Genomic DNA, 12,735 nt, shown 5'->3' on the forward strand with positions numbered 1-12,735 from the left:
TATAGCTTGGCTGAAAGTCCAAGCAGAGATACATGGAGAAAGAAGGCAGATTTGGGAAAGATGCCAGAAGCCACAGCAAGTTGTGAGGTAACAAGCCATGAGCCTCATAGTAAAATATAAAATAATAGAAACAGGTTAATTTAAATTAAGAACTATCCAATAATAAGCATGAACCATCGGTCAAACAATGATTATTTTATAAGCGGCTGTTGGACCAGGCAGGACACAGAAAAGTTTCCGGCTATTCTGTCATTTGGCAGGGTGTTCCACCAAGATTCGCTTAATTAGTCTAAAAATGGGAGTACAGAGTGGGGAGTAGCTTGTGAAGAAGGTCTGCTATTGAGCTGTGGATAAGACTGGGGGATTAGATTTGGAAGAATGGAGGGAGAGATGAATATCTACAGTTTGCACACTTGTTTCCCTGGTCATAGTGACCTGTGGATTCCTAGGGAGTGCTTGCTAGAGTTGGGTGTTGGGCTAAAGCTGTGTGTGTGGGTTGGTGGTTAAGAGGGGAAGATCTGTATGGCACAGAGGAGATGAGGGTAGTGGGGGAAGGGACATGTTAGCAGGTGGTCTGTTGTAGAGTTAGGGATGAGACTGGGGAATTTAATTTGGAATAACTAAGGGAGAGGTGATGATCTGGCATTAGCCTACCTGCTTCCATGGCCAGAGTTTCATTACTGTTTCTTACGTTTATTTTGTAAAGATTCTATCATTCCTAATGCTATAACAAATTCCTATCTCATGTATTAGGAGAAAAAAAGTACCTTAGTACCTTACTATTCTAGCATTTTTGGTGGCTAAATATGCTTCTTAAATTGACATTTATGGAATTGTCAGATAATAGAACTGATGAATGTTATATAGCATTTGGGTAGTCACTGACAGGACTTGAAACCTTATACTAATGAACTTAGTCATCCTTTTGATTCTTTCAGTTTTGACTCAGTATGTCTGTAGAATGGATTTCTGAATAAAGTTATTCATTAGCTCTTTGGAAAAATAAATAAATAATAAGAAAAAAACCGAATAAATGATTTGAATGTTAAAGTTTGTCTGTATATAGTGCACTTTAGAAATCCTAATAACATTAGAACAAAACATTTGAAAGCATATTTCATTTGTAAATTGTTCCATATGCGTTGAAACAGTATCTTACTTATCTTTTTTAAAAATACTTGCTGCCTAGCTTAATGTATTCTGTCAATATTGGTTAGATGAATGAATAGTTGAAAAAAGTATTGTGTAAGAAATACACATAGTTTATGGGAGTAGTAACAGAAATAGTACAGAAATTACTTTTTTTCTATCTTATTGGCTTAGTTAGGATTTTTGTTTCTGTGAAGAGATACCATTAGCACAACTCTTATAAAGGCAAACATTGTTTAAGGTGGCAGCTTACACAAGTGCCTCTATTTCAGTCTATAATCATGATGGCCGGGGAGTATGGCCACTTGTAGACAGACATGGTACTGGCTACTTCGTGATCTGAGGAAGCAGGAGTCAACTGAGACACTGGGTGGTAACTTGGACATAGGAAACCTCAAAGCACACCCCACAGTGGCACACTTCCTCTGACAAAGCCACACCTCTTTATAGTGCCACTCCCTATGATCTTATAGAGGCCAATTGTATTCAAGCTACTACACTTATTTTCAGTGTAGTCCTGAGGGTTTTTCCTCTTAGAATAGTTTCTATGTTTTGTTCTTTCTATCTCTCTAACTTTTTACTTTGGTACATCAAAAATATTGTCAACAAATATTTCTTATTTTAAGGTACGTGGATTTTCTACATTTATTTATTAAGGTACATAGGTTTTCTACATTTATTTATTTACTTATTCATATGTTTTGTTTTTTTGACACTGAGTTTCTTTGTATATCCCTGGCTGTTCTGGAGCTAGCTCTGTAGACCAGGCTGGTCTCCAAAACCGGGCAGTGATGGTGTGCACCTTTAATTTCAGCATTCAGGAGTAGAGGCAGGCAGGTTTCTGTGAGTTCCACTTTATTTATTAATTGCATGTGTATATGAAGGTAGTGAAGATGCCATCATGGTACACATGTGGGGGTTAGAAGATGGTAAGGCAGGGTTTATTATTTCTGTTGCTGTGTTACTCACTAGGCTTGGTTGGTCTGGGAGCTTCTGGGAATTTCTGAGTCTCTGAGTACCAACTTGCTTTAGGAGTGCTGTGATTATTGATGTGAACCACATCCTGTCTTTTAAGTGGGTTCCAGAGATTAAATTAAATTCTCAGGGGAGAGTTTTCTCTGGACCCCACTCTCTATGATTCTTTACCTGCCTTTCCAGCCTGTGTAGAAGAGACTTTTATTTTCAGTTTGGAGCAAACTGTATTTTGTCCAGACAAGATAGTCTTGAGCTTTCATCTCATTAGTAGAGAACTAAATAACATGTTTCTGTTTTATAAAATGTAGCTCTTTCCTATTGACTTGTAACTTCATCATTATGATTTAGGTTCCACAGTCGCCTTTTGTCTTCCTTATATTTTATCCTTTTGTTTCCTGGTATATGGTAGAATTCCAGGTATTTCTTGATCATACTACACTATTTTATTCAGTAAAATTACTGTACATGCTAAAAAGATCTCTGGCTTTATATTAGATTTTTCCCCTTAAATTATGAAGAAAAATATGCAAAATAGATAAGAAAAAAGAAGATGGATGGGTAAGAGGAAGAAAGGAAAAATGGAAAGGCAAAAGAGAAATATAAGCAAAAATTTTAATTTGTGGAAAAGTAAAGAACAAAGGTTTTGAATTTTAAAGAGGGACAGAGCAATGATGTTGAAAATTTAAAAACTGAAGTTTACTGTCTGCATCATGTTTGTAATTATTGACTATGAAGTGAGTTACAGTATCTACCGGGCAACCTTTTGGTAAGGGATTATGCTGGTTCAGTTTTGGCAGCGTGACATAAACCTAGACATATCCAGGAACAGGGAAATGTCAACTGAGGAATTGCCTCCATCAGACTGGCTTGTAGGCAACTCTATGGGGACTTTTTTTTGATTAGTGATTGGTGTGGGAACACTCACCTCATTGTGGGTGTTGATACCCCTGAGTATGTGGTCTTGGGTTGTATAAGAAACCTGACTGAGCAAGCCATGGACAGCATCAAGTAGGCAAAATTCCTCCTTGGCCTTGGTTTCAGGCTCTTCCTCCAGGATCCTGTCTCAAGTTGCTGCCTGGTCTCCGCAAGGTCTATTGGTCCTAAGGTGAAAAAAACACTTTCCTCTCTGAGTTATTTTTGGTAATGATCTTTATTACAGCGGTAGAAAGCAAACTAGAACAGGACTTACTTTCACGTATATATAAAGTGTTTCCTTCACATTCTTTGCCTCATATTAGATGATTAACAGATGGTAACTGCTACTTTGCTAGGGGTAGAAGTTGAAGTTTAGAGAGGTAAGGGCCATACAGTTAGTGAAGTGTGACAAGTCAGTTGAGACAGGGAGGTCCTTCTCATTCCACAGTTGTGTTTCTCAAACAGTGTGCTTCACAATTGCTTGAAAGGCTTATTAAAACACCAGGCTCCATTCCAAGGTTTTTACTTCTTTCAGAGTTACAGTGAAGGTGGGAACTGAGAAATTGATATAGCAAGTTCTCAGCTGCTATTGGTGCCTAGATACCACCACTTTGAGAGTGAGCACCAGTGTGTTAGTGTGTTTCTCAACCTTATGTACACATAAGAAAATCACTGGGTGAGCATCTGAACGGTACTGATGAAGCAAGTCCTACAGGGATGAATGTTTCAGACAGGGTTTGTTTGTTTACTTTTCATTTTAAATTTGTGAAGTGTGCTGCCACTCTAGGAAGCAATAATATTCTTAAAGCTCTTGTAGTATTCTGTTTGAACTGAGTATTAGGCCAAGCATCTGATTCTCTCTCTCATATATATATATATATATATATATATACATACATACATATATATATGTATATATGTATGTATATATATATAATTTCATATGCTGCCGTGTTTTAAAATAATCATTCTATACTGGTATTCTTGATTTATTTGTTAAATTGTTAAATATGTATTGTTTACATTTATACATCCCTTTTCACTCTCAGTCAGGGTGTCTTGGATTCATTCCTTAGTCTCTAGTGTGGATTTCATGCTCCTATTTGACAGAAAGAGCAATATAGCAATAGTGGATTTGTTGAAATTTTTAGAAAACAAGCACATTAACAACTTACTGCAGTTTTAAAGTTCTGGCTATGATTTTGTTCTTTCTCCTCAGAGACAAATTGAGAACCTTTTGTTTTAAGGCCGTCAGTTATTAGTTAGAACACTTAATGGTAGTTGTGTTATCTAGAAGTGCATAGATGAACATTATTGTATTGACTGAGTAAAGAAGTTGTGTCGTTTGTTGTTTTTGTAGTCAGTAAATGTATACACAGCAACACGTGAAGTCATTTACTAAGAGAATACAGAATACCACATCACTTCTTTAACCTTAAAGAAATGGAGCTCTAAATCCCCATGCAGATGATTAAGGTTACTATTGCCTCCCCCATACCTACAGACTGTTAATTCTTCTTGGTCCTACTGAGGCTCATTAAAATTCTTGACATACTTTCATTGAGTGGTTTAGAATTTACCAATTCAAAACCTTGCTGGCACACTATCATCTCTACTTTAAGTAGGCCTTAAAAGAAGGTCTTTTGCAAAAAGAAAAAGTCAATAACTGTTTCTTTTTTATAAATTGTAATGTGTTTTAAACTCATAGAGGTGAGCAACTGCTTTTGATCCTTAATTTGTTTCTTTAGAATGCAAATTTTAGGTTTACAAAGATCTTGTGCCTTTATTTAAGAGCTATGCCTACAGGCTAGATTGGTAGCCTTTAGGGAGATATTTAGCTTGGTGTGAAATGAATAGTTGTCAAAAGATCATGAATTGGATGTCAGAAGATGAAGTGTAGAGCTAAGAAAGATTGAGAGAAACTAACTGTACCTTGTTTCATTGTCTAACTATATCACATAACTGGAAAAAAAGAACAATGAACAATATTAACACAATGCAAATTAATCAAATAAGCCAGTGTTTTCTGTGGATATTATAAAATAATTGTACTTGTGAAACACTTAAAAGAAATTACTGCATTTTTAAACTATGGAAAGTTGGTTATTCCTGCCAGCTTTGGGGCGGGGGGGGGGGCTTATAGCTTTGGCAAGAAAGACTTTCCCTTGGCCAATGAAGAACCTATCCTTTCCCTATCAGCAAGCAAGTCAATAGCATCACTTTTGGTGAGATGAGAGGTGTCATAGAATACTATTACACTCAATAAAATAACTCAGCATTGCTACCTGAGGTTCTCTTTAGTTGGGTCATATGGTAGTTCTGTTTTTATATTTTTGCACATTCTTCTAATTGATTTCCACAATGAACTTGTTAATTTGTACCCCAACCAACAGAGAATAAGTATTTCCTTTTCTTTACATCATCTCCTACATTTGTTTTCAGACTTGTTGATGACAGCTGTTTTAACTGGGGTAAGAGTGTAGCTCAAAGTAGTTTTCATTTGCATTTTCCTAGTAACTACAGATATAGAACACTTTTAAAAATAGTTACGGCTGTTTGTGCTTCTTTGTTTGAAACTGTCTGTCCAGTCATTTGTTGATTGGAAATTTTACATGCTTGATGAATTCTGCATATTAGTCTCATGTTGTCAGGTACCAGCCTTGACAAAAATACCTCTCACCAGGGTAAAGGCGTGGGGATTTAGAAATATAGTAAAGAATATGAAGATGCAAATCAAAATAATAAAACAGACAAACATATAGAATAGTATTGGGAGGGAATTCCAGTGAGTACTCAAAATTTGTCCACATTTAGTTTCCAACTGCTTAAAATACTCCTGACCCCAAAAGGTAGGAGTAAGACAAAAGACTGCATTAACCTCTTTGCAACGTTTTTTGTTTGTCGTTTTGTTTTTGAGACAGGATTTCATTTAGCCCAGTCTTTCCTGGAGTTTACTGTGTAACTATTGATGACCTTGTTTTTATTGGATATGATTTAGTACTTTACCATTCTGAGTTTTGAGTATATTTGTTACTAGTGTAAAGGAACTACTTGGGGGTCTCATGTGTGCTAGGTAAGTGCCCTGTCATCGAGTTAATCTTCAGTTTTTTTTCTTTTGGACAAGACCTTGTTATGTAATAGCGTGGGCTGGCCTAAGACTTCCACTCTTTCTGCATCTGTGTCTTCAGTGTTGGGCTTAACATGAGTAACATTCCTGGTGATGGCAGCTTCTCTTCTCCTTCTTCATCATTCAATAGTGATTCCACAGCTATCAAGGTAAAATACACTGCAGTATAGAAAAATATTACTTGTCTCTTTTTCTTAGTCTTATTTTTTGTAAGTACTATGTTTTTTCATTCAATGTGTAGAGTAGTATCATTCACTAAAATTGTAACATGGGCCACATAATTAAAAAAATTTAATAGCCACATTAAAAATTAAAAGATATGAGTTTAATTAATCTTCCTAATATATTTTATTTATCTAAATATATCTGTATTACTTCAGCATGTAATTAGTATAAAATTATTAAAACTTTATACATTGTTAGTTTTCTCATTGTCTTTGAAATACATTGTGTACTTTACTGTTAATAAGCTTCTCAATCCAGAGTAGTTGCATTTCAGGTGCTTGATAGGCATTTGTGACTAGTGGTATTGTATAACATGCCTATAGAAGTACTTTTAAGTTAGTGATGGTTTTATGAAATGTTGAAACAATTGGTAGAGAAAGATATAACAAATAAAAATAGGTTTATGTTATGAAAATATATTGGAAAAGTTTGTGGTTTTGGAGTGATCAATGAATAAAATTGTTTTTTTAGTTCTGAAATCAGGAGCAGATTGAAACCATAACCTGTATGGTAAAACCCCAGGGAATTCCCAGGAAGGAACCTATTGTAATGGGCAGAGAAATATCAGCTAGAGGAGAACTACAGTACTGTTGTGCCCTGGATATCAGTGGAAGGGAGTTTCACAGAGATATGATGAGTTGAAGTAGTCATTGCCTAATAGAGTGAGAAAAGAAACCAGGCAAGTTGGTTGACTTTTTGCCAAACTTAATGGAAAACTGTTTTAGTAAAGTGATAGCTAATAAAATTAGGATGTAGTAATTTGAACATTAAATGTACGTTGAAATAAAGGCAATGAGCATATATTATTATTTTATGACTCTTGATAATGATAATTGGTAGGAGACAGCGGGTAAAGGTTGGAGACAAAGGAAAATATTAAAGAAGCAAATTCTAATAGGTGGCATTAATGAATAGGATTCTGCATTCAAATAGAGGATTCAGTAATGGAAATGAATATGTTAACCATGGCATAGAAATGAAGGTGTTATAAAACATTTTAAAAAATTGTATGTTAGAATGTGTTCTGAGTTTCAGATAAAACCTGTTTGCATTACAGACAACTATAATAACTTATGCATACTTGGATATATTACATTGTTTACTTTTCAGAAGCTGGGACAATACAAGCCAATAGAATCATGTGATACCATTTTAACATTAAACCTACTGCTACTTTTGACTTTGAACCTATATGATGCTACTATATGATGATATTTTCGTAGAATTTCAATATGGTTCTATAACAACAAAATGCATTCATATCAAAATTTGATCTTATTGTTGGCTACCACCTCAATTCGCTCATTTCTTCTTTGTAAATTGTGTATGGGTTTGGTTTAACTTCAGTTGACATAGCACTTTGGAAATGTAGTTTTTACCTTTCATGCCATTAGAGTTTTAGACTTTCCAGTGTTGCAGTCAAGGTTTCAGTTAAGGAGACAGTTATCTCAAGGCTTGGTTGTCCTGGATGATCTTGAAACATATTTCATTCACAATAGATGTTAATTGTTTATTTTGGTTGACTGGAGGGTTATGTGGACCATACCAAAAGCTGCTTGTGTATCTTTACGTTATAGCTGAGATCACTCAAAATTAGTGGCATTCTAAAAAAAAAAAAAACAACAAAACGCCCCCCCCCCCATAAAACCATAAAACCCGAAAGGAAGTTTTAGTGTCTTTTGTGGCAGACATGGTCACTTCCACTATATGTGTTCATTAATCAGACCAACCGTCCTGGGACTTCAGGAGGGCACTACACAAAGGCATGTGTTTCCTTTGGGGAATAGGCGACCATGCCCTCGATTTCTTTGATTACTGAAATTGATCATTTGACTGTAGGAGCAAAACCATTTATTTTAAAAAAAATAAATGGAGAATGATGATAATTTGGATAAAATATTTACTTTTTATTATAAATACACAATATACAGTATTTCATCTAGTTTTTAAAAATATACAGAATGCTGTCAACTACTTGTTATCATCTACAACTTGAATGTGTCATAAAATCATGACTTAAAAATGAATTTTGTGGTGGGTAAACATTGAGACCTTGATATATTGTCTTCTAGAATACCTATCTTGTTTTTGCTGTAGATTTCTGACCAACTTCTCCATAGTTATTTCTTGGTTTCAATTTTCTATGACCATGACTGACTGAGATTTGGGCTGAGGATCTTTAAGATATACTAGATAGTTTTCTTTTCCTTTATTCTTTTGTTCACCTAAATCAGATTTCTGCAGGGCATGGCTTTGCTTTTTTCACTGTTGCATCCTAAGCACCATTGCAGTTCATAGTAAATGATCAATAGGTGAATGTCAAATGTATGTTTTTTGAGAATATACAACATGATCATTGAAAATTTCTTGAAAGTATATGTTTCTATCTTGTTTTATTTTTTTTCTGCCTTTTAAAAACCTTTCTTCCCTCCCTCCCTCATATCCCAGTTCAGAAAATTCTATGTGGCTATTAATTCTTTGGTCTTTTGTTTAAGTAGATGCTTTGAGGTTTATCTTGTTTGATTTATTTTTAACAGGTTATTCTGACTTTGATTAATATTTAAGATTATTCTTTAAGAGATGTCTTATTAGCTAGTTAGTCCTATAATTTTTTCTGTGTAAACTGTTTACAAACTGTATTTACTATTGTATTGATTGCCCTTCCTTTTTTGCTATATGCATTTTTTTGTCATATGGTCCTTCTTGGGTGAGTTTCTATTTTAATATGCCTCTGTCTGTATTGGTATACCTAAGGATCCTGACTAAAATATAGTCACAACAGAAATAGTTATGGTGCCCACTCTTATGTACATGGTAACATTTTAGTTCTCTTCAAGACTGTACATGGCTTGTGGGAACAAAGAGTCATTTTATTGTGATGATGGTTTCCATCTCCCAAAGAGTAATGTTGTTAAGGTATCTACCTATTATCAGCAACTCTCTGTGCACTTCTGTGTTTTCCTGCATTGGAAGCTCTATATTTAAACTGATTATATGTTTGTCTTCCAGTTTACCTCTGGGCTTTTTGTGCTCAGCAGAAGTTCTTGACAGTTTTTGTTTTAGTTTTAGTGTTTTAGATTATGAAGTTGCTTATAAATCTGACAAACTTGGCTTTCTGTCTATATATAGCTGTTTATATAAACCAACCAAATTTTATATACTCAGAAGTACATTATCTTCAATCAAGCTAATGACCTCAACCTAAATTATTATTTTATATTTATAGTTGAATTGAAAAATCCTTGGAGAATCTGAGTAAGTTCTAATTAATTAAAAATAAGCAAAAGCTCACTAAGCACATGCCATCTTAAGAGTACCTAAGAGGCTGGGTTTATCTTAAGTACATGAGTTCGTGTGCATGTCAGGATTCAGAATTCACATTGGATTTAATTTGAAGTCAACAGTCTAACCTATGTTATCTTACAAGTACCTTTATATTGAGCCAGATCAGAGATCAGTACTTCTGGATCACCAGGTGAGCAAATGGGACTTTGTTATAGAATACTGCCTTCTTAAAAGACATAACCATTGAAATCAGACAAGAAATTAGACTGTTGAAATGAGAGCAGCTAAAATGCCTCGCAGGAGACCCTACCAAGGTTTTCTCTTAGAACAAAATTAGAGGGAGCACCATGAGTGGTGCACAACAGACATGGGGTGTCTCAGAAATAGCTCATATGGAGGGCTGCAGTGTCTGAGTGTTCACCAGGCAGCACGTGAATTTCCTCCTCTCCTTGAAGACACTGGTTATCTGCATTTGTTGTTGGTGGTGATGGTGGAGGACTTTTCTTGAGTTAGCAGTCTATCTGCCTATAGAGTCTCCATATTTCTCTTAAATAGCCTTTTACCTATTCGCCAATAAATAACCCCAATTAGACTCACCGGCTCACCAAGCTAGAGTTTGGTGGAATCAATACTTTGTTTTGACTTCCTTGGGGGTAAACAGATGTCTGTTCTTGTCTTTCCTCTTAAACAAATCTCACCCAAGCCAGCCCTTGGCAGTTTGTAGCATTCCCTGTCATGTGCTATTACTGCAGTGTGACTAGTAGGATGGTCAGTATTTTTATAGAGAAGTAATCTTTTCTAATTTTACCAGGTTGTTTCTCCCCTCCCCTCCCCTCCCCTCCCCTCCCCTCCCCTCCCCTCCCCTCCCCTCCCCTCCCCTCTCCTCTTCCCTCAGGTCCAGTCCCCTAAGGTTTCTTTTTTTAATTGCTTTTATTGAGCTCTACATTTTCTCCCCCCCCCGCCTCTTCCCTCCCCTTCAACCCTGTCTCAAGGTCTCCATGCTCCCAATGTACTCAGGAGATCTTGTCCTTTACTACTTCTCACATAGATTAGATCCATGTATGTCTCTCTTGGTGTCCTCATTGTTGTCTAGGTTCTATGAGATTGTGATTTGTAGGCTGGTTTTGTTTGCTTCATGTTTAAAAACCACTTATGAGTGAGTACATATGATAATTGTCTTTCTGTGTCTGGGTTACCTAACTCACTCAATATGATGTTTTCTAGCTCTATCCATTTGCCTGCAAATTTCAAGATGTTGTTATTTTTTTCTGCTGTGTAGTACTCCATTGTGTAAATGTACCACATTTTCCTTATTCAGTCTTTGGGTGAGGTGCATTTAGTTTTTTTTCCAGGTTCTGGTTATGACAAACAATGCTGCTATAAACATAGTTGAGCACATGTCTTTGTAATATTATTGAGCATTTTTTGGATATATACCCAAAAGTGGTATTACTGGGTCTTGAGGAAGGTTGTTTCCTAATTTTCTGAGAAATTGCCATACTGATATCCAGAGGGACTGGACCAGCTTGCACTCCCACCAGCAATGCAGGAGTGTTCCACTTACCCCACAACCTCTCCTGCATAAGTTGTCATCAGTTTTTTTTTTTTTTTTTGATCTTGGGCATTTTTATAGGTGTAAGATGGAATCAGTAGCCTGGTATTGGCATAAAAACAGACAGAAGAACCAATGGAACCGAAACAAAGACCCAAATATTAATCCACACACCTACAAACACCTCATTTTTGACAAAGAAACAAAAAATATAAAATGGAAGAAAGAAAGCATCTTCTACAAATGCTGCTGGCATAACTGTATATCCACATGTAGAAGATTGAAAATAGATCCATATCTATCACCATGTACAAAACTCAAGTCCAAAAATGGATCAAAGACTTCAATATAAAGCCAACCACACTGACCCTTATAGAAAAGAAAATGGGAAGTACACTTGAACACATTGGCACAGGCGACCACTTCCTAAATATAACCCCAGTAGCACAGACACTGAGGGAAACAATTAATAAATGGGACCTCCTGAAACAGAAAGATTTTGTAAAGCAAAGGATATTGTCAACAAGACAAAATGGCAGCCCATAGAATGGGAAAAGATCTTCACCAAGCCTACATCAGACAGAGGTCTGATCTCCAAAATATACAAAGAACTCATGAAATTTGTCATCAAAAGAACAAATAACCCAATAAAAAAAGCAATACAGACCTAAACAGAGAACTTTCAATAGAGGAATCTAAAAGGGCTGAAAGACACTTAAGGAACTGCTCAACATCCTTAGTCATCAGAGAAATGCAAACCAAGGTTTCTTTTTGTAGCCCCACCTATTCTGAAACTTGCTCTGTAGACCAGGATAACCTTATACTCAGAGATTCTGTCTCTGCCTCCTGAGTGCTGGAATTAAAGGAGTGTTGTACCATGCCCCAGCATTTCCCTGCTTCCTGAGGTCTTGTTTCTTTATTTCTATTTTAGCTCATTAGTATTTTATATATTCACACATCTATAGTAGATGAAAATGCCTCACTTTTCTTTTTATGTATATGCTTTGAAGAGTTGTGGACAGCTCTTATATTGTTTCTTGATTGCCAGCCAAGTTATACTCATTTAACTTCTTAAATGTTTCTTTATAATTGAGTTAGCTTAGCTCTCCCCTGGAACTGCTACCCCCCATTTCATCTGTACCATGAATGAACAGACAAAAACATTCTATTCCCTAGTTTCTTCTATACCTTTTATTCCTTTACCTTTTTTTTTCCTTTGACATATTTCTAGTTGAGTTAAAGCCAGTCAGATATTGTTATTTGGACCGTTTTGACAGTACATGAATGCCTGGCCTTCAACTGTCAATATTGCACCCAGTAAGAGCTCCAGAAGTATATGCTAGAGGAAAGAAAGGAAATGTAAAAGAAGACTGAGGTGCAAATTAATGCATTCTGTAATAACATGGCAGATTTACCCGTGCCACTTAAAGTAAACCAAAGTACTAGAACTCTTTAACTTAGCTGTCCTCCTGTGGTGTTGTGTCTGTGCACTAATCTGAGTTGGAGA

The 12,735-nt window shown here is 35.9% G+C and overlaps 1 protein-coding gene across 7 annotated transcripts in view; it reads left to right on the forward strand.

The window, feature by feature from the left end:
- The window catches only part of Gtdc1 (glycosyltransferase like domain containing 1), a 357,538-nt gene that overhangs the window by 66,395 nt on the left and 278,408 nt on the right, over positions 1 to 12,735 (forward strand). The window contains exon 1 of one of the 7 annotated variants that reach the window (XM_038337374.1): positions 6,225 to 6,315. The exons of 5 other annotated variants lie outside the window; for them this stretch is intronic. In XM_038337374.1, coding sequence (XP_038193302.1) covers positions 6,260 to 6,315 — 56 coding nt within the window. In that variant the 5' untranslated portion in view covers positions 6,225 to 6,259. Of the gene's footprint in view, positions 1 to 6,224; positions 6,316 to 12,735 lie in introns of those variants that run through there. One more of the 7 variants, XM_038337365.1, reaches the window with a different exon arrangement.

Source organism: Arvicola amphibius, chromosome 7 (genome assembly GCF_903992535.2).
Source record: "Arvicola amphibius chromosome 7, mArvAmp1.2, whole genome shotgun sequence".
NCBI lineage: Eukaryota > Metazoa > Chordata > Mammalia > Rodentia > Cricetidae > Arvicola > Arvicola amphibius.